This window comes from Pieris rapae, chromosome 23 (assembly GCF_905147795.1).
Source record: "Pieris rapae chromosome 23, ilPieRapa1.1, whole genome shotgun sequence".
Classification (NCBI taxonomy): domain Eukaryota; kingdom Metazoa; phylum Arthropoda; class Insecta; order Lepidoptera; family Pieridae; genus Pieris; species Pieris rapae.
The window spans coordinates 3,119,777-3,142,045 of NC_059531.1; the positions used below are offsets into that span (position 1 = coordinate 3,119,777).

At 32.8% G+C, this 22,269-nt stretch overlaps 1 protein-coding gene across 3 annotated transcripts in view; it reads left to right on the forward strand.

The window, feature by feature from the left end:
• Nucleotides 1-22,269, forward strand: part of LOC111002113 (diuretic hormone 45) — a 70,589-nt gene that overhangs the window by 21,551 nt on the left and 26,769 nt on the right. For all 3 annotated transcript variants that reach the window (XM_045633557.1, XM_045633558.1, XM_045633559.1), the window contains exon 2: nucleotides 20,552-20,593. In XM_045633557.1, the coding sequence (XP_045489513.1) occupies nucleotides 20,591-20,593 (3 nt within the window). In that variant the 5' untranslated portion in view covers nucleotides 20,552-20,590. The remainder of the gene's footprint in view (nucleotides 1-20,551; nucleotides 20,594-22,269) is intronic.

Consider the following 22,269-nt stretch of genomic DNA (forward strand, 5'->3'; position numbering starts at 1 on the left):
CTGCCGCCCATGGACACTCTAAATGCCAGAGGGCTCGCGAGTGCGTTGCCGGCCTATTAAGAATTGGTACGCTCTTTTCTTGAAGGAGCCTAAGTTGAATTGGTTTGGAAATACTTCTTTGTTTTATATGTTTTACATTATCAACCATTACAAATCATATATACAGGGCGTCCCACGGCGATGCCACACGGAGGGAAAGTACCTTAAATATTAATGATAGGATATTTTACTGAAAGAAGACATCGTTTAATTTTTAATAATAAGTAGAACTGCATTCACAGATTTTAAAAAAATTTCCTAACTCAACCGGGAATCGAACCCGCCAAATGTGACAGTAAAATTACATGTATTTTATAATAGCATTTGAATGGGCTACTCATAAGCATTATTTTTTCCTTAATAACCTAGCATATTAAATGAAACTAAAAACATAAAATTTTACATTTTATTTAAAACAAAAATTAACCAAATGCTCAAAATGTGATCCGTTCTGTTATTCTATCATTTAATATGCTAGGTTATTAAGGAAAAAATAATGCTTATGAATAGCCCTTTCAAACGCTATTATAAAATACATGTAATTTTACTGTCACATTTGGCGGGTTCGATTCCCGGTTGAGGTAGGAAATTTTTTAAAAATCTGTGAATGCAGTTCTACTTATTATTAAATATTAAATGATGTCTTCTTTCAGTAAAATATCCTATCATTAATATTTAAGGTACTTTCCCTCCGTGTGGCATCGCCGTGGGACGCCCTGTATAGTGTGGCCTGGTGGCTATAGCGTCTGACTCTTATCCCTTAGAGACTGGAACCAATGGTTCAGTGAAGAAACTTACGGAAACCGGTATGGTAAACCAAAGAACAAGGCATGCTAGGCTGATCACCCATTTGCAAATAGCACCCCTAGCAAAAACAAATGATGCAGAAATATGAGGCTAATGGCGTAAGTAAGAAATAAGTTGGTCCAATGTACCAAGAGTCGAAGAGAAAGATTCAGAATATAGATTTAGCACGTATATGTTAAAATCTAGGACTTGACAGGAGTTATATATACGTATTTATAACTCCTGTCAAGTTATATATTTGTAAGATATAAATAACTTGATCCAATGTACCAAGAGTCGAAGAGAAAGATTCAGAATATAGATATAGCATATGTTAAAATCTAGGACTTGACAGGAATTATATATATTTATTTATAACTCCTATCAAGTTATATATTTGTAAGATATAACTTGATCCAATGTCCCAAGAGTCCAAGAGAAAGATTCAGAATATAGATTTAGCACGAATATGTCAAAATCCAGGATTTGATTGGAGATCATACGTTCAAACTAAGAATCAGAAACGATATCGCGAATTATGTCACCTTTATGTCATAAGCATGAAAATGAAACGTATATAAATTTAAATAAACAACACATGCATGTAAAACAATTATATTAAACGTTATCGCTGGAGACGCATCAGTGAATTTACACAATGATGCCAAATATATTCAAAATTAGTTATTAAATCTCGCTAAATCATTTTATTAAATTCAGTTGGTTTGATTTTATTTATAATCTCAAATATCACACATATACACGTAAAATATTGGTACATAAATGTACAAGTGTGAAAATGTCATGAGAAATGCAGTCGCAGAACTAACGAGATACATACAAAGTCGGCACTAGCCCTCAATATCGCAACACGAATTTCGAGGGGAATCTTTGTATCGAAGAAGTGGTATGGGCCTTTTTTTTACAACAGGGGGGCAAACGGGCAGAAGGCTCACCCGATGTTAAGTGATACCGTCTCCCATGAACACTCTCAATGCCAAAGTGCGTTGCCGGCCTTTTAAGAATTGGTACGCTCTTTTTTTAAAGGACCGTAAGTCGAATTGGTTCGGAAATACTTCAGTGGGCAGCTGGTTCCACAAAGTGGTGAAAAACTGCCTAGAACAACGCTCAGTTGTGGAACGGTGGACGTCGAGGCCTGCCAAGCATCCGCAAATAAATAATGTAAATTGATTAATACAGAACCAAACAAATAGTATACACGGTATTTCCATAATATCCCAATCATTATTATTATACGTCCTACAAAATACGAAATTGTTTATTTGTTTAGCAATATGTACAATAGGATTCAGATTGAGGCCTCTCCAGTAAGTCAGAGAACTGTGTGTATGTCCCGTGTGTTACCCGCTCTACGCCGTTGACTTGCGAACTGGTTGTAAATGTAAATCTACAATTACATAATTTAATTTGTTTTTCTTGACGTTCATAAGTGTACATGTTTACCTATATGAATAAAGATATTTTTGATTTGATTTGTGACAGGGAAGCTTCGGTCTTTTTTAAATTTATAAAGTTCTTATAAAGTTCCAACAAGTCGTATTCAAAAAACAATTGCTTTACCTAAAATTAAAAATTAAAACGAGGGTACTGAAAAAATAAATATATGAATAAATTATAATTAATGTGTACTTGTGTATGTGTGCGGAAGATGAAAAGAAAATTCTTTTGTATTTTTTTCAAAAGTCATATTAATTATCACGATGTCTTAATAATATTGAACAGTGAATTATAACTGTTATCAAAACTTATGGTCTAAGTATTTTCCCTATAGAGACACCTTGCTTTAAATTAACTTTCCCATTAAAAGCATGACAGTGTTGGTGTGGTGGGTTTGTATGGACAGTTAGTTAACCCCAAGCACATCACGCTACAAGAGCATATCCAAAAAGTCTACTTGTTAGTATTGGACGAATGAGTCGAGTCGACCGAACTTAGTTAATTAAACGTCTAGTCAAAATCTGAAAATCATTGGACGATAAATCTTCTTGACTGGGATTGATTGAATTCTAATGACTGGCAACCTGGCTTAATTTGCCAAAGCTTTTTGTTTTAATATTCATCATACCATAGTTTCATCGATCTTCGACGCGGAATACGATATTTACCTGTATCACCTTGCCGTCCAACAACTGAGGGTTTTTTATTACCACGTGGAACCCACTGAAGTACCGAACCGATGCGAATTAGGGTCCTTCAAGATGGAGCGTAGCTATCATTTAAAGCCTGGCTCTTGAGAGTCTTCTGGCAATGCATGTCCATGGGCAGAGGTATTGTAACCTCCTTGTGAGCCTCCAATCGATTTGCTCATGCTCTCAGGCGTGTTGAAAACAGTTAAGTAGTCAAAATAAAAAATAAAAAATATTTATTTCAGACCAATTATTAAGTCCATATATTGTTAGTATAGTAATACTTATAACTATGTTAGAAAAAAAAGATGTATACATATCTTTTTTAAGGAATTTATAATGAAGTTTGTTCTGGAAGAGCTGGGAATCCTGACACAGGTATTTCTTACTTAAAAGGGTTTCCAAATCTTACACATAATGAATGAACACGATTTAAAAAAATGTATTTAATAGATTACGTTAGATCTGCAATGTCCGGCGTATAGACGGCTATCTATTTAACAAAAATAATCACGAACAGAGATCTGCCAAAGTAGCAAAGTAAAAGTTAAAAATAAATAAATCAGTGGCGCTACAACCTCTCTAGGTCTTAGCCTCAGATTTCTGAATCTGTTTCATGATCATTTTTAAATCTAATAGGCAAGTAGGTGATCAGCCTGCAGTGCCTGACACACATCGTCGACTTTCGGGTTTAGCACCGTTCGAGTAAATGTTAAAATGCGCACATAGAATGAAAGTCCATTGGTGCACAGCCCGGGATCGAACCTACGACCTCAGGTATGAGAGTCGCACGCTGAAGCCACTAGGAAACTGCTCATAGTAAAAGTTACATACTTTTAAACGCACTCGCGATCTCTCTAGCATCGAGAGTGTCCATGGGCGGCGGTATCACTTAACATCAGGTGAGCCTCCTGCCCGTTTGCCCCCTGTTCTATAAAAAAAAAGAAAACTTTATAAGAAATGTTTTAAAACCACCCAGCATTTTCATCCAAGGGTTAAAATTAAATTGTTCAAGTACTTAAACCCGTGGCAGTTAAAGTCGTTAGGAGTTATTGAATAAATTAAAGGCGAGATGATTAATTGACTGTTAATTAAGTCATCGTTTAAGCCTTTCACAAAATGAAATGTATTTGGCATTCTTTGTATTAAGTTTTCATTCGCTGTGTTGGCCTATTGGCTCCAGCGTGCGACTCCCATACCTGAGGCCGTAGGTTTGATCCCTGGCTGTGCACCAATGGACTTTCTTTCAATGTGCCCATTTAACAATTGCTCTAACGGTGAAGGAAAACATCGTGAGGAAACCGACATGTCTTAGACCCAAAAAGTCGTATCGACGACGTGTGTCAGGCACTGGAAGCTGATCACCTACTTGCCTATTAGATTTAAAAATTGATCATGAAACAGATTCAGAAATCTGAGGCCAAGTCCTAAAGAGGTTGTAGTGCCACTGATTATTATTATTTCATTCGCTGACTGACAAAAATTAGAAGTAACTTGGATAGCGAGTAACATAAGTTTCTTTAACCAGTTTGACATCTCCAAATAGGCCTTTCTTTTTCACCTTCTGTCGCTAGCATGTATATATTTTATTTATTTATTAACACTTCGTTTCATTACATAAAAGAAAAAAATATATTAAACATAATTTAATGAAAAGCAACTGGCGGCCTTATCACTTTCGAGCGATTTCTTCCAGGCAACCACTGTGTGTAAAAGAAGAAAAAAATTACATAAGATAGGCAAGAAGTGCAAAAAGACATATTAGAAATACAATAAGAAGGAAAAAACATACTTAAAAGAAAAAAAAAACTAAACTGATATATGATACATAAAAAAAAGTAAAAAGTGCACATGAATCATGATAATTTAATAACGATTTAATGTTTGATAACTTTAAATTTATTTGATATGTCACAATAAATCGAGAAAACATGTTAATAACAAAAATCACGTGTTATAGCATTTTGCTGACGTCATTAATACTGAAAAAAAAATCTCAGGTATATTTATCTTCAAAAGTTTTCTCGTCCTTTGTTTCTGTCTTGTCACATCTGTCAGGCACAGAATCGCTAAGTGGTAGGTAACTATGAAAGAATGGTTACGCCAACTTAAACGTATAAATATATTTACGAGAAAAATTATGGATGAAGCCTTCATGGCGATGTTTTCTTTTCACTGTGTAATTTTTTTTTATTTCCAACACACGAATAATAACAATATTCTTAGGGTCTGTTTCATAATGTCCATATAAGTTCCAAATAAGCTATTTATAATATGATTTTGTCCCATTCGGTGTCGAGACCCTTGGTCTGTGGGGTCTGGCGTTAAGGCTTTTTAGGGAATTATCAAAAAGGTGAGTCGACATCACAGGAGAACGAAGAGCTGGCAGCTACCTCGCACAAAGAATTAGTCTAGCTATTCAAAGAGGGAACGCTGCTAGTATCTTCGGAACCTTGCCTAAAGGGACTCCTTTTAATAATATTTTTTAATTATTAAATTTTAAGATTAGTTATTAGGTATAGTTATTTATTACTTATTGTTAGGATTAACACTATTGTTGCGTTTCGCGACTGTCAGATAGCACTATTCGTCATAACCACTCTAACGCGAAGTTTCTGATTCGTAAATTTTATCTTCCAAATAATTTGTGTTGCATAGCTATTCGCTACTTTATCTTGTTGTATCATAAACAATTTGCTGATATGTTCAGTTGATCAATATAAAAAGTGGTGTAGTTAATAACTAATCTTGAATTAGATTATCATGTAAAGAAATAGATTAATTATCATGATTCATGTGCACTGTTTACTTTTTGTTTTTTTTTTATGTAGGTAACCTATATCAGTTTAGTTTATATTTAATTCTTTTTGTTTCTGTTATGTATGTTTTTTTTCCTATTTTTATTATTTGTAATATGTATTTTTGTCTACCTTATGTATTATACTCACAGTGGTTTTTTCCTTTACCCACAGTGGCTGTCTGGAAGAAATCGCTGTAAAGCGATAAAGCCACCAGTTGCTTTTCATTAATTTATATTTAATATATATATATATATATTTTACCTTTTATGTAATGCAACGAAGTGTTAATAAATAAATAAATAATCTGTATTTTTAAATAATTATTAACTAAATAGAAATCGACGACTGCACGCATGAGAAAGCATAACCCGTCCCGTTTCGCTCATTGTATGCGTGCGACGCATCTATCTCTCTTCCACTCGATTGGCTTATGCGTCCGAGATTCTCTTCTTTGTATCCATAATTTTTTTTATATAGAAAAGGGGGCAAACGGGCAGGAGGCTCACCTGATGTTAAGTGATACCGCCGCCCATGGACACTCTCAATGCCAGAGGGCTCGCGAATGCGTTGCCTTTTAAGAATTGGTACGATCTTTTCTTGAAGGACCCTAAGTCGAATTGGTTCGGAAATACTTCAGTCGGCAGCTGGTTCCACAAAGTGGTGGAACGTTGGACGTCGAGGTGATACGGATGGAATTTCGTATTTATGATTATATGTTTAAATAAATAAACTCTAATCAATGGCACCCGTTTAATAAGAGGTAATATCCGATTTAATTGGATTTGCCGAACATTTTCAAGTGAGTAATTTTGCGTCTTTGATGCTTTTGTAATTAATATTCGTGCATGGGCCTTCTGATCTTGTCTAAGTAATAGGTCGTCAAGGGTAACTGTTAAACTATCTATTATGAGATTAATTTAACTCAAGTATCAACGTTCAATAGTAATAAAATATTGATATCTGGAGATGAAAGGAGGCTTGTTCGAAAAAATGGATTTACATCTTATATATAAAATTCTCGTGTCACGGTGTTTGCGGTTAAACTCCTCCGATTCGGGTTGACTGATTCTCATGAAATTTTGCGTACATATTGGGTAGGTCTGAGAAATTTTTTTCTATTTTCAACCTTTGCTATCAACCCCTATATTACCATCGCGATTTTTATTTTCAATAATTTCTTTTTTTTCTCAATTCAATTTGATTTCATTGATTATTTTTTTTTGATATTAAGATAACTAGCAAGAATTTTAATTGAAAATATATTCTCTACATTAATAAACATTATTTTATTATCCTACATTTATGTAGGATAATAAAATAATGCTTTAGCATTATTTTATTGTTTATAACGCTTTCAATTATAAGTACATCCCCGAACACTTATAGTAGATAATTATTTTTATTGACCTAAAAAAATGTTTCCTACAAATAATATACATGGCAAAACAACGTTTGCCGGGTCAGCTAGTATACATATACGAGGCATATTCAAAAAATAAGGGCCGTTTTATCGTAAAAACTGTATGAGATAGGTTTTATTAGCAAATTTAGTTTCCTACTAATCATTTTCACTTTTCGTACCGCTTCACCAGCTTCCTTAACCCATCTGTATAGAAGCTAATTGTACATGTACAACGTAATAAACACATATATACAACGACTGATAATGTCATCTGTAAAATATCATAATCTTAATATATATATTTCTTGTGTGCGTGTGTATGTGACTGAACTCCTCCTAAACGACTGGACCGATTTAGACGAAATTTTTTGTGTGTGTTCAAGGGGATCTGGGAATGGTTTAGATTCACAATTTTGTCCGCTGGACAATGTTTTTTTAATTAATTTTCAATTTATTAGTTGTTGTTGATTTTGGAATGTTTTACATTGGATCCGACAGACGGCGCTACCATCGCAGTGTCAAATTTTAAATAATATTCGAATTTTAATTTTAGTCTGTCCCGAAATTTAAAAAAAGTTTTGTTATCATTGTGTTATATCGTGTGTGACCATGTGCTGGATCGTTAGATATTGTCATAGCATTTGAATAATAATTTTCATCAAAATGGCTTATTAAAAATTGAAAGTTTGAAATTAAAGACGTGTAGACAGGACAACGTCTGTCGGATCCGCTAGTATTGTATAATCTCTTGAAACAATTCTTTCACATTGTCATAAGACATTTTCTTTTGTGAATTAAACTTTTTCAATTTGTAATCAAACTGTGAAATCGGGTCCCGGTCAGGTTCTAATTAAACGTCTAATTATTAAAAAAAACATACATCAAAAGGCCAGCACTCACTAAAATGAGTGTTCATGGGCAGCGAAGACTGCCCTATCTTATTAAAAACATTTTAACAGTTTTTTATCGTGTTGATTAAACAATTATTACTATCTGTCGACAGTAAGAGGCAGGATGTTTACCTGTTAGTAATATCGTCGCCCATGGACACTTTTCCGTCACTATTACTAGTCAGTATTTCCCTACCAATTCGACTTAGGGTCCTTCAAGAGAAGAGCGTACCAATTCTTAAAAGGCCGGCAACGCACTCGCGAGCTCTCTGGCATTGAGAGTGTCCATGGGCGGCGGTATCACTTAACATCAGGTGAGCCTCCTGCCCGTTTGCCCCCTGTTCTATAAAAAAATTGATGAATCTGTCACTCCAAGATTCTATGCTCAGTTTTGCAAGTGATAACTTAAACCTGACTCGCCATTTTGATAGCGTTGTATTTATTGTGTGACACAATAGTTGGATGTCACAAATGAGTTTTTACTTTGAATTAATACATAATTTACTTTTAAAAGCATTACAAATGTTTATTTGCAATTTCTTGAGTTCTAAATGAGTCCATATTGTTCGCAGTGGGAGCTATCGAAAAAGCTTTTAAACATACTACATTATATTAAGGCTGTTTTCAAGGGTCAACGAAACGAAAAAAACTACATATTTCTGGGGAGGCAAATTTTTAATATAATTTGTATATATTTGTTATTTAATCAATTACCATCTAATTCGCAATATTGGTGTGTTTGACAAATTAAAAAAGGCAATAAATGCATGTTAGAGTGAACACAGTTGACTAAGATTGAGACGGCTAATGGCGACGTGTATATCGCTCAAATATTAATATTAAATTTCACGTGTAAATAAAATAAACATTATTTGATTTATTTATTTTTAATTATACTTCGCTTTAATTAAAAATAAATCAGTTAATAATAATTAGTAATCAGTTTGATGATCATTTGTCAATATAATAGGCAAGTAGATGATCAGCCTTCTCTTTCTGAAACACGCCTCCGGCTGTTTAGGTCTAAGAAAAGCCGTAATGTGCACAGAGAGAGAAAGTCAATTGGTGCATAGCCGGGATTCGAACCTACGACCTCTGGGATGAAAGAAGCCATTACGTCAACACTGCTCAATGCGTGTAACTAAACTCCTAAATATCTTGTCAGTTATCCAATTAATTGAAAATAACTTTCTTATTCAAGCCTCGTGTGTTGAATACTTGTCTTCAGCCTTTAATAGATAAATTAAAATATTGTCGCTAGTAATCATTGCGACCACTTGACATTTTCTGAGAGATACCTACTATTCAATATTTCTCCACCTAAGGCCGGCAACGCACCCACTAAAACTAGGTATCTATGGGCGGCGATGACTGCCCTTTTGGCATCATATTTTTTTTTCATAGTCCATACTGCCGACGCTCACAGAATTTAAAATAATAAATAGTGGCGACACTGAAATTATCGTTTTACTGTATGTTTTTCGCTGGATAATATTGGCATTACACTTTGTATGTATTTACTGTATGTATACTGTGAATATTTATTCATTACTTCCCACATAATTTGTGTATATCAGAAGATATAACTATACCTACAATTGCACAATTACAAATACAGGTAATTGAAATAAATATGTAAAATTCGTTGAACGGCTTGAACTAAATAAATAAATAAAAATAAAAAATAAAAATAATTTATTTCAGACCAATTAAAGTCCATATATTGTTAGTATAGTAAGGGCCTGTTTCACAATGTATGGATAAAGTGCCAAATAGCTATGCAACACATAAATTATTCGAAAGATAGATGTTCCAAATAAGATACTTCTACTTTTATGACGTATAGCGCTATCTGACAGTCGTGAAACGCAAAAATACTATTTATCATACCAATAAGTAACAAATAGCTTATATGGAACTTATCCGGACATTGTGAAACAGGCCCTAAAACTTATAACTATGTTAGAAAAATCATTAAAAACATTTCAATATTCAATTTTTTATTTTATTTGATTTGATATTAGTTCACGTTGATTTTAGACACCAGGTACATGGGCATGTATATGAACGCAATGTTTAATATATAACTACTTAACGAATACATCAAACAATAGTGTGTATTTTTTCTAGATCTCCCTTTCTCACTCTCTCTCAGTCAGTCTCAATCGCAATCTCCCGTTTTTCGATAAAAACGCTGTACAACTTTGTGACGTATCCGTACAAAAAAAAATTACTATGCGCCTAAAGAAATTTTACTTCAAAAAATTAAAAACAAAGTTTTGTCCTCTATTATTTTTCTCCTGGTGAAAAACTGTATTCAGTTTATCTTTCCACTATAACTGTATACTTTTCTAATCAGGTATACCATAAGTACTTTAACTAGTTAGTTAACTTGTGTTTTATCTGTTGTTATGTAACGTGCAATTTCGTAGTTGATAATTAAGAGCGTGACACTGAAACTGTTTCACTTGTGCATCAAAGATCTTCATAACAATAACATTGTTCTGTCGCCTTTGACGTGTTCTTAAGAGATTGGTCTTTTGGATTGCTAGCTTTAAAAACAATATTTTAGCGAATTATCGTAAGGTTTATTAAACCTGTAAGCTATTGATTTTTTTATTACGATGCCGTAAATTTTTCCTTCTGAATGCAAAATGAAACTTGCAAAATATGTATGTATGTAACACTCGAAGACGACTAAAAACAAAGAAAAGTGAGAAGAAGAAACGTGAAATCAGAAAAGAATGAGAATGAAAATTTTTATATATAGAAATCTAAAAATTTTATTATTCTTAACTTAGGTATGAGTTGAAAAGGGTTAACCAAGTTTTGATTAATATACAGTAGATCCTCCAACCTTTTTTTATAGAACAGGGGTCAAACGGGCAGGAGGCTTACCGATTACTGGTACCGAGGTACTGATGTTAAGTGATACCGCCGCCCATGGACACTCAATTCCTGAGGGCTCGCGGGTGCGTTGCCGGCCTTTTTTTCCTTTTAACTATTCAAATTCGAGCGAACTCCTAAAAGGCCGGCAACGCACCCACTATTAATAAATAATATAAATAGGTGTCTATGGGCTGCGATGAGTGCCCTTTTTGGGCGTCTCGCAGGCTCGTTTGCCTCCCTATTATAAATAGAAAAAATATATAGATTATTATATAGTGTTTTTCTTATAAGAAGAAACGTCGAGAAGAAATCATAAGTAACGGCTATCAATCTGTAATTACAAGATAAAAACTCGTAGGAACAAGAGGCAAAAAATACTCTGCTGATTTTTCTTACACAATTTCTGAAGCAGTGTGGGCCTAGTGGCTTCAGCGTGCGACTCTCATCCCTAAGGTCGTAGGTTCGAACCCCGGCTGTGTATTAATGGACTCTCTATTTGCGCATTTAACAATCGGTGAAAGAAAACATAGCGAGGAAACCGGATATAGACCTAAAAAGTGGACGGCGCGTGTTAGGCACTGGAGGCTGATCACCTACTTGCCTATAAGTTTGACAAATGATTATGAAACAGATTCAGAAATCTGATAAAAAGGTTGTAGTGTCATTGATTCATTTTTTTATTGTTAGTTTATGGTCCAATTACTAATCACTACATAGTATAAAACAAAGTCGCTTTCTCTGTCGCTATGTCACTTTGTATGCTTAAATCTTTGAAACTACGCAACGGATTTTGATGCGGTTTTTTTAATAGATATAGTGATTCAAGAGGAAGGTTTATATGTATAATAACATCCATTAAACAGTGAAGAAGTACTGTTATTTTTGAGGTTTCTAATGTGATGTCGTAAATAATTACATTTTTTCCGCTTACATTGCAAACGCAGGCTGAACCCTACGAGTTTTATCAAAATAATGTACTAAGTATTGTACACATTGAAAAGGTCCACAGAAAAGTCCGTAATGGTATATGTCTATCTCTTTTGGATAACCCACATTTTTATATACAACGTTCACAGATTTTCTGTAGTGTATTTAGTATCAGCATTGCACCCGTGCGAAGCCGGGGCGGGTCGCTAGTCTGCTATATAACGTATTGTAAAGTCACATGTCTACTGTCAAATAAGTCAAACTTCATACAGAAAAAATGTGACAGATCATGGAATAAGAATTAAATTTTATTGATATACGAAACGCAGTTCCCGCGCTTACGGCTCTTCGTCCCCCCCCCTGCCCCTGTCCCCTCCCGCGATTTTCCTGCGGAATCCGTGCCTTAGCGTGGCCTTGCCTAGCCGTAGCCAAGTTGACGTATAGAAGCTGCTGACACGCTTTGGTTACGTGCAAAAAAAAAAAAGGCTGTCGCCTGGTTGACGGCAAGGCGAACGGCGATACGGTGACCCTTTTCGAGTTGATCCCTTTTGACCTGTAGGCGTTTTACGATTTTTGATGTGAAACATCTATAGCCGCACGTAAAACCGATTTCTGCCGTGGCGACGCATGCCGTGGCGACGCGTCGCCGCGCTATTTGATGGTATTATTATTACAAAATAATATAATAATATATCACAATATGTTACATTATAAAACCGCTGTGGTTTGTATTTAATAAATATTTAATGAAAATAATTTTTTATTCAATAAATAGTCATCGTTATCTGGCAAAAAAATCGTAATATTTTATTTTATCATTATTTAGTTCCTATCACAATCTGTTCTTTTCTGCTTATTACTTTTACAAAATAATGTCGATGTTTCACATCTGCCAGGCGTCCCGTGACGGCTCACATTTTTTTTCTTTGCATGAGCGTTCTAGCGTTCTATATATAGGCCAGCAACCGACTCGCGAGCCTTCTGTCATTGAGAGTGTCGAGTGTCTATTAAAAAAAACGACTTTAGTGCATCCTTGACCACCCACCATTGGGTTGAAGCTAACCAACAGACAGTAATATAAATTAAATTAATTTACGGATTGTAAAAACCGTTTTACGTCAGTAACAATAATCACTATGGTTTCGTGTTCTCCTGTAGTTATTCACAAATAATTTTCTACTTTACAAAAGAAGTCTCTTACAAAGGATATGAAATATTTTACAATATAGATGGTTGCTACGATATAACTGAACAATGGTTCTTAATCGATTTAAGTGTTTCGCTTAGACTGTCTTAGTTTTTCTTAGCGAAATGTGAATTAATATTTAATTACAAAATTCTCCATTGTTTAGGTAAAGGCTCTAGATAAATGTACAATACTATAGGCTGTTTGGTAAGCTTTTAAAAATCACTTCGTATTATTTATTAGTGAATCAAAGACCTATGTAAATTGTCATTGATAATTTCAAGAACCCGCCAAAACGCATCTCTTGCAAAGATGGCGGCGCACATGTCTATGACTATGGCGTACCATCACTACATAGTATAAAACAAAGTCGCTTTCTCTGTCCCTTTGTATGCTTAAATCTTTGAAACTACGCAACGGATTTTGATGCGGTTTTTTTAATAGATAGAGTGATTCAAGAGGAAGGTTTATATGTATAATAACATTCATTAAATAGTGGAGAAGTACTGTTATTTTTGAGGTTTCTAATGTGATGTCGTAAATAATTACATTTTTTCCGCTTACATTGAACCCTACGAGTTTTATCAAAATAATGTAGTAAGTCTGTGATGGTATATGTCTATCTCTTATGGATAACCCACATTTTTATATACAACGTTCACAGATTTTCTGTAGTGTATTTAGTATCAGCATTGCACCCATGCGAAGCCGGGGCGGGTCGCTAGTGCTTGTATAAACTAAAGTCAGTTTCAAAGTGTTCTTATTCTCAAACCTATTAATTAATAAATGATATTTTGATTTCTGACAGTTCCCGCGATAATCTTGTTTCTGAATCTTAGACGCACCTTTTTTGTAAAACATAATCGGAAGAAATCAATGTGTTCATTCAATTTAACGTAATGAAATGTTTCGCGTCTGTCAGTTTAACAATTTACGTTCGTATACTCTTTGGTTGTGTTTACTACGAGTTAAATTTTTAACTTGATTGGTAAAGTTTTAATTTAAGAGCCTCTAAAACCCAAAGTTTAAAACCAAATCTTGAATGATTAAACAAATTAATTCATAATTGATCTTAAAGATTTATAAGAGAAGTTTTAATTATATTTAAAATAAATCAAAAGCGATATAATCTTTTGTTTGTCTCTGATTGTTCGACAATAGCTCGTGTTGCTTATGATTTTATAGAGATTCAATCGAAACAAACGAATCTCACCATAGTTTTTAATCTGGTTATAAAACTGGTTATTTAGAAAAATATGGATGGCTTCGTGTAAGTTTTTCGTCTTTAACACAATGATATAGAAAAACATAGGTACTCCTAGTTATTTAGACTTAGAAAGAATTGTTTAGTACAGAAGTCACATGGTGTACATCACACCTTTGTTGTAAAAAAAAGTTTTACAACACAGAAACGAATATCATATAGATTTTGCATATGTATGAAGTAAATTGGTAGCTAATTGATGCTGCAAGCTTACATAGCAATTTCGATTTTAATATTCAGTTGTACCATGCAACATAAGGTTTATTGTTAGAGAGTTTTTAAATTCAATAAAAATATAAACTTATGTAACTAAAACCTGCATTTTGTTAAAAATAATAATAAATACCTTGTAATAATAGCGGGGAAGGGTTAATATATATAACTATATATAATTTAATTTATAATCGTGACATGATAATAAATATGACATTTGTATGTCCATTAAAGAGCAGTTTTTTTAACTAACTGATTTTTTTGCAAATAAACGATTATTCATTATTAAATGTCTTAACCACTACTGCTGTAACTAAAAACGTTGATTCCAAAGGAAATGTTTACTTAGGAATAATGTATTCATGAGAAAAATAGTTTAATTGTTAGTGCGCGTTTATCAAGAATTTAAAATTTTATACAGTATTTTCCGTTTTTCATAAATAAACGAGCCGAAGATAAAATGCCCAGATTGGTGACAGCTGTCACATAACTACGACAAACTATTGATGTTTTTATTTTCTGTATTGTTTGAATGAGGTACAGAGTGTTCACCTATTTGCCTATAAGAAAAAAAAATGTTATGTAACCTAACATTAGTTTAGTTATATATATCAAAATGAGCCTTTTAGTTTGTCCTACACTCATAAATTGTAAAATATTATTCTCCTTACCGTGATTGTCCAATAGGTCGATTACACATAATTATATGTTTTTTAATAGGTAACAGATTATGTTTTCTTTCTCCAGCGTCACAAACCCACTAACCCTTTATTTTATGTTAAAACTAGTTTAAACAATTAAAGATAGTTGACACCTAGCTTCAAACAAAATAAGTTGAAAAAACGTATGTAACTTCGTTTAGTATCAGAAGCATTAACAACTAACATTTTATTATATATTAGAGAACTCGTGAATGTCATATCATCTAAATATATTTGTGTCAAAACATGATGTAACATTTTTAAAACAGACCAAATAAAACCTTAAAGCCATGAAACACATTTCTGAAGGCACCTATAAATATATGACAACCAAGTCACATTTCTTTATTTCTAAAAAGACATAAGAATAGTTTTTACTGAAGAATTAAATTGTCTTCTTTAGTAGTTTTCTTTTCTTATTATTTATATTTCAAAATTAGTACAGCCTTAGCGAAAGTTTTAGCGAAACTAACGAACGACAATTTTTTTTTAAATTTATCATATATATATATATATATATATATATATAGATTATTATGATAATTAATATGGCAAAGAAACGACATTATTTATTAACAAAGACACATGACATAACAATAGGTTTCAAATGTCATTTTGACATTTAAAACAATTCTTGATATGTTATTAACATTTAATTTACTATATTTAATTTACTAGTTAGTAGACGTTCGAATAATTCATTTATATGTATTAAGGCAATTCAAAATTTTGATAAAACAGAACATCACGTCCACTAACACAAATTCTAAGCACGTAGCTTATAATTGTAATGTTATTGCCTTTCATAATAGTATTATTCCATAGATAATTCGATATTATCGTTATTGTTTGAATATCGGTTATCTGTGGGCCGATTTGTTTTGTGATAACGTGATAAGTGCTTTAATAATTCAGAGGAGGCAATGGGACAGGAATTACGATGGTTTAAGTAAATTAATGTGACTTTATTGCTGCACTTTCATTAAAACCGTCTAAAATTAGAGTTTCATCATTGGACGCCGGAATATGAAATTCCATCCGTATCACCTCGATATCATTTCATAACTGAGCGTTTTTTAAGACAGTCATGCCGCGCGCCACTATATGGAACCAACTGCCCGTTGGTTGAGACTGAAGATGGAAGAATAAAATTTAAACAGACTTTTAAACATTTGACTTTTAGTCAAATTATACAAGTGATAATTGCTATTTAATAAATAAACATCAACGGATAAAAACTTAATTTGAGATTATGCGAAAGTAGTTTTAAATAATTTTAATCTTATTAAAGACAACTGTCATTGGTACAACGCAAAAAAAACAACATTAATAGTGATATAGCCGTTCGAACCACCGTCCACAAAAACCTTTAATGATTTCAAATAAACAAATACAAGAAATAACGCTGAGAACAAACAGGACAAAAATCATAATAAATTTTTAAACATTTTAGTGCAATTTAAATTTCCCGCAGCCTCATCAAATCAGACAGCAACCAATGAGAACGCTTCCCGCCTTCTTGTTTTTAGTTGTTGTAACTGCAAATCACAAGCCATAATAGAAAATAATATTGATTGACCCTTTTCTCTAAAGTCTGTTTCCGTAATACGTATTATGTTTTAAGATAGAATAAACGTACAATTTATATTTTAAATACAATAAGACATTTGTCATAAATATGACCTAATTGAGCGTATACTGTAGCGATCACCGAAGTTAAGCAATGTCAGGGGCGGTAATACTTGGATGGGTGCTACATCGGGTGGAGTTTTGATTTATTACAAGGAAAACCTTTAGCACACGTTATTTAATGCTCCGTTATACATTCATTTGTAAACAAATTAAGTTATAAAGTATTCTCTTATAAGTTTAGACATTAGCCAATACCGGAAAATTGAGCAACTTAATATACATACAATCAAACTTTGAAAAAGTTTACGCGGGACCGTGCCAATGGATTTTTCACTATATTTTTCTGATATTAAATGTAAAATGTATTTTTCATCAGAATTAAAAAAAATATATGTTAATATTTTTAATGTGTTTAAATTTAACATTAAATTCCGTGCAGTAGTTTTTGAGTATCGCGAACAGATAGAGGACTTGTGTTTATATATCCTAATCAAATCTACTGTACGTATGTAAATGTCACTGAACTCCTCTTAAACGCCTGGACCGATTTGAATTTATTTTTGTGTGGAGTCGAGAAATATTTTTTTGTATGTAAGTCGTGTCTACAGGATAACGTCTGTCGAATATGCTAGCATAATTTATTTATTTATTTCACTACATAATATAAAGGTTAGACATAATATGCTTGCTTTTGTAGGCTCTACAAGTCCCCGTAGTACACATCAATATCTGTCATTAAGGCTAACAAAACAGCTCGACTGATTTCTTTTTTGCAAAATCGACTACCACGAAAAAGTATTTATATTTTACGAATAATTATATACTCTATGATACTCATAAATAACGTGACATTCTTTTTAAAATAAAAATCTGTTAAATAGATCCAGAGATTCCTTTCATTCGAGAACCTTCCAAACTTTTATTATAATATTAGTTTATTTACTTTGTAACCGCAGCCTGTCTGACACGGCTTAAGACTCGTCAGGTAATTAACTGTTTGAGAGCTTTCGGCGTGATAGGTCATGAGTGTCCATGGCAGAATCGATCACACTCGGCTATACTACAATTTACTCCAGTCATTGTTTGATGGCAAATAGATATTGAGTGGGATGCTCTTATTTTTTTTTATCAATTTATCCCTAATGGGAAAGGCAAAGGACTTTAGTCCATACAGCCAGTGGGATGCTCTTAGTTTCATCAGACATATTGTTCACATGCCCATTCTTAGCGTTATCTGAAAAAATACCACCTTCTCAATTCAAAAAAAAAAAGTAGAAGTGAAACTTCTTTGTAAATTAATTATTACTAAGGTATTAAATAATTTACAATATGATCACTCCATGTATTTGTTTTTATATTCACATTGATTACACACTGAATACGTGCTAATGATAATATAATAAATAAGAAATCTCCATCTAAAGTTCTAATATGTCACTACTTAACGAATACATCAACCAATAGCGTGTATTTTTTCTCGATCTCCCTTTCTCACTCTCTCTCAATCGGTCTCAATCGCTCTTTCCCTTTTCTTCAACAAAAACGCTGCACGTCTTCGTGACGATCTGTAAAAGTTTTACCCTCATGCGCTTAAAGAAGTTTCATTTCAAAAATGTATTTTGCGACGTAGGAGAGAACTTTAACCCTCTAATATTTTTCAAGCGGTATTAGAACTCACGACTCGCAGAGTTGAGTGGCGTAATTTTTCATCGTAAATCACAATCTACTGTTTTCTTACATAATTCATTTATAAATAAATATGATGTACAATTTATATGGGTAACATAACAAAAGCGGTAATAAAATTCTCGTAATATATACCACATAATAAATAGCTATTACGTTTGCTTATATTATTAGAGAACACAAAACAGACAGTTATAAGAGGAAGCTGTCACATGAAAGTCACTAGAAACCATAGATTAATATCATTGATATTAGATGTCCCAATATGTTAGACGAAATAGACAATATTTGGCGGTATTGTCGAATAAACTTTGCCTCCTCATTTGGGCGAAAAACATTTTTTTTACTATTACTTTATGGCGGGAATGAGTGCGTGAATTTTACATCTCGCCTGTCAAATATAATGTGTGTAATTTATTTATATTTTTTAAATAATAATAATTTATTGCAAGAATATGGTACAAAAATGTTTTGGTGGTACAATCATAAGTTCGCATATTCTGCCACACATAATGGCAAATTTGTCTTACAAGCAATTTTACAGTTTACATTATATATATAGTAATATCGATTAGTCAATTCTTATATTTATATCATACATATTATACATCTTACGTTAACAACTTAATATTAATTATAATATTTCATGCAAATAATAAAAATATAACTTATACACACAGAAATATTACACACAGAAAGCAAAGTAATAAAGAATAATAAAATAAATTTAAAATTTTATTATTATTAATTACTTAAGTCATATGGAACATGGTGCAATGGTTGCAGCTTACAAACGTTGTGTAAAAGAAAAAACTTGGCGATTAAAAAGAGTGGCGGAGAGTTTATTGCCAGTTCTTCTCTTCCGTTACACCTGATTTGGGAACTGGCAGTAAATCTAAAATTAGAAGCATTCAATGTATATTTCTTTATTTGACATTCATAAGTGTACATTATGAATAAATGATTTTTGATTTGATTTGATTTGAAAGGAAGATGTGTCATGTTTTAAATGTCATATGTTCAATAGAACTGTAAAAATATTTAGGCTATATTCAAAAATATTCTGATGATCGAAACAGTGTTCTAGTTACGATACCTGGGAACCTGAATTAGGTCATGTCAATCACTTCCCAGAACGTTACATGATAGGGAATATTATATTTTACAGGTAAATGTATAATCCGTTTATGTCTATATTTTTATTTATTTGTAATCTTACGGCTAAAACACATATAAAACAAAACACTAACGCCCAAATCCATTAATTAATCCACAATTTCAGATAGTTTTAATTTTTTATCAATATTTGTATTAAGTCAATAAAATATTTCGCCGATTAGTTATTATAAATGTATGTAAAATGAATTACTTAAGGAGTAAACTCCAGTCGTATGTCGGAGCTGACACACACAATTAATTTTTTCCCTTTTGGGGACCCCTACATCTTGCCCTATCAGGCACGAAATCAGGCAGATATGTGACCGAGTGGCTAAGCACCAGGGAAGTGTCTGAAAAGGGACATTATTAACATTGAGAGAGGGTTGGCGTCTTCCGCCGGGCCCTGGCGACAACTACTCCGGAAATATTGTCTAGTTTGCTCATTTAGAAGTATTCCAGCATTTAGTTGGGGCAGAACGATTTGTGGCAGTCGGTCCCCTTAACAAAGGCGTTGTGAACTCAATACTGTCTCTAATTTATTTATTTATATACATAGTACTCCTACAGCAAACATAAATTATATAAAATTACAAAAAAAAATACAGAGAATATAGCCAAAGATGGAATACATAGATGATACATACATTTAACAGCAAAAATATTTAAAAAAGGGAACAAACAAACAAAAATTATTTAATACATTTGACTAATTGTGATTTAATTTATTTAACTAAGTGTGTGTACGTGATGGTGTGTGTGTATCTAATATTTATAGTATGTTCTCTACGGCCTGTTATATATTTTTTTTTAATAAAACTTTTTATTTTCAGGTTTCATTTCCCGACAAATAGACGCCAATCTCCATAGACATGGTAAGTGGAATATACCAGTGAGAACTATTACTCCATAACATTCATCATTCCTTTATGACAAATATCGATGCTGCCGTCTCATTTGCCAATATTTTTTATGTAATCGGAGGCAAACGGGCTCACCTGATGTTAAGTAATACCACCGCCCATGGACACTCACATTGCCACATCGCAAGTTGCCGGCCATTCAAGAAATAGTACGTACGCTCTAACTAAAATTGGTTAAAACTAGAACTAGAATAAACGGAAAAAACTAGAATTGGTTCGGAAGTACTTCAGTGGCCAGCTGGTTCCACATAGTGGTGGCAAAAGCTGACTTAGAAAACGCTCAGTTGTGGAACGGACGTTGAGATACGGATGGTATTTTGTAATCTGCAAAAAAAGAAATTTAACTTTACCAGTAGTTACAGAAGAGCAGTGTTGCAGCAAACGGTGACGGAAAACATCGTGAGGAAGGTTGCTTAAGACCCAAAATATATATACATACATACATATATAAAAACTTTAATATGCTTTTAATAGATAACAATATGATTGTAGTTAAATCTAATATACCTAATAGTGAGCGAAATGTAAATTTAAAATAAATAAAAATATTAGCGAAAGTAAACTGTAAAATAAATTAAATGCTGTTATGTGTTCAAATTACCAAAATGTAAACCAATATGAATATAAATTAACTAAGAAAATATAGAATTTAAATAAAGAAAACTAGGAAATGTAAAATCTTAAGTAAATGTATAAAACTGCTATGTAAGAAACATAATGTAAAATAATAAACAAAATTGTACATAAATTAATTAATGAACAATTAAATAAATCAAAACTATGTCCCTAATAAGCAAAAGTCAGGGGTGGGTTCGCAGCTCCATAAAAAATACCTAATAACTAACCTAAAAATTTAATAATTAAAAAATATTATTAAAAGGAGTCCCTTTAGGCAAGGTTCCGAAGATACTAGCAGCGTTCCCTCTTTGAATAGCTAGACTAATTCTTTGTGCGAGGTGGCTGCCAGCTCTTCGTTCTCCTGTGATGTCGACTAACCTTTTTGATATTTCATATATATTTACATAAATTTATATCTCTGAAGTAGCTGATCACGTACTTGCTTAGTTGATTGACAAATGATGATGGAACAGATGCAGTAATCCGATTCTCAGACCTAAATTTATATTCCAGTTTAGGTATTGCTGACTGTAATTCCTTTTGAGTAAAAAAATCTTCTCCGGGAATCAAATCCCCTGGGCCACAACTGCTAAACCAGCTAAACTATTGCGAGTTGTTCAATTGTTTTAGCTTGTTCTATTGTTCGTGACCTAGATTTGTTTGGGTACTTGTAACAATGCTATTCGAAAAATATTATTTTTTTATGTAGAAAACGATTTGATATGTTTCAATCAATATACACCAAATAAAATATAGATGTCTATGTTTAAAACATATTAAATAGCTTTTTAATTATTTAAAATATATGGGATACTAGCGGATCCGCCAGACGTTGTCCTGTCTACACGTCTTTAATTTCAAAATTTCAATTTTTAATAAGCCATTTTGATGAAAATTATTATTCAAATGTTATGACAATATCTAACGATCCAGCACATGGTCACACACGATATAACACAATGATAACAAAACTTTTTTTAAATTTTGGGGCAGACTAAAATTAAAATTCG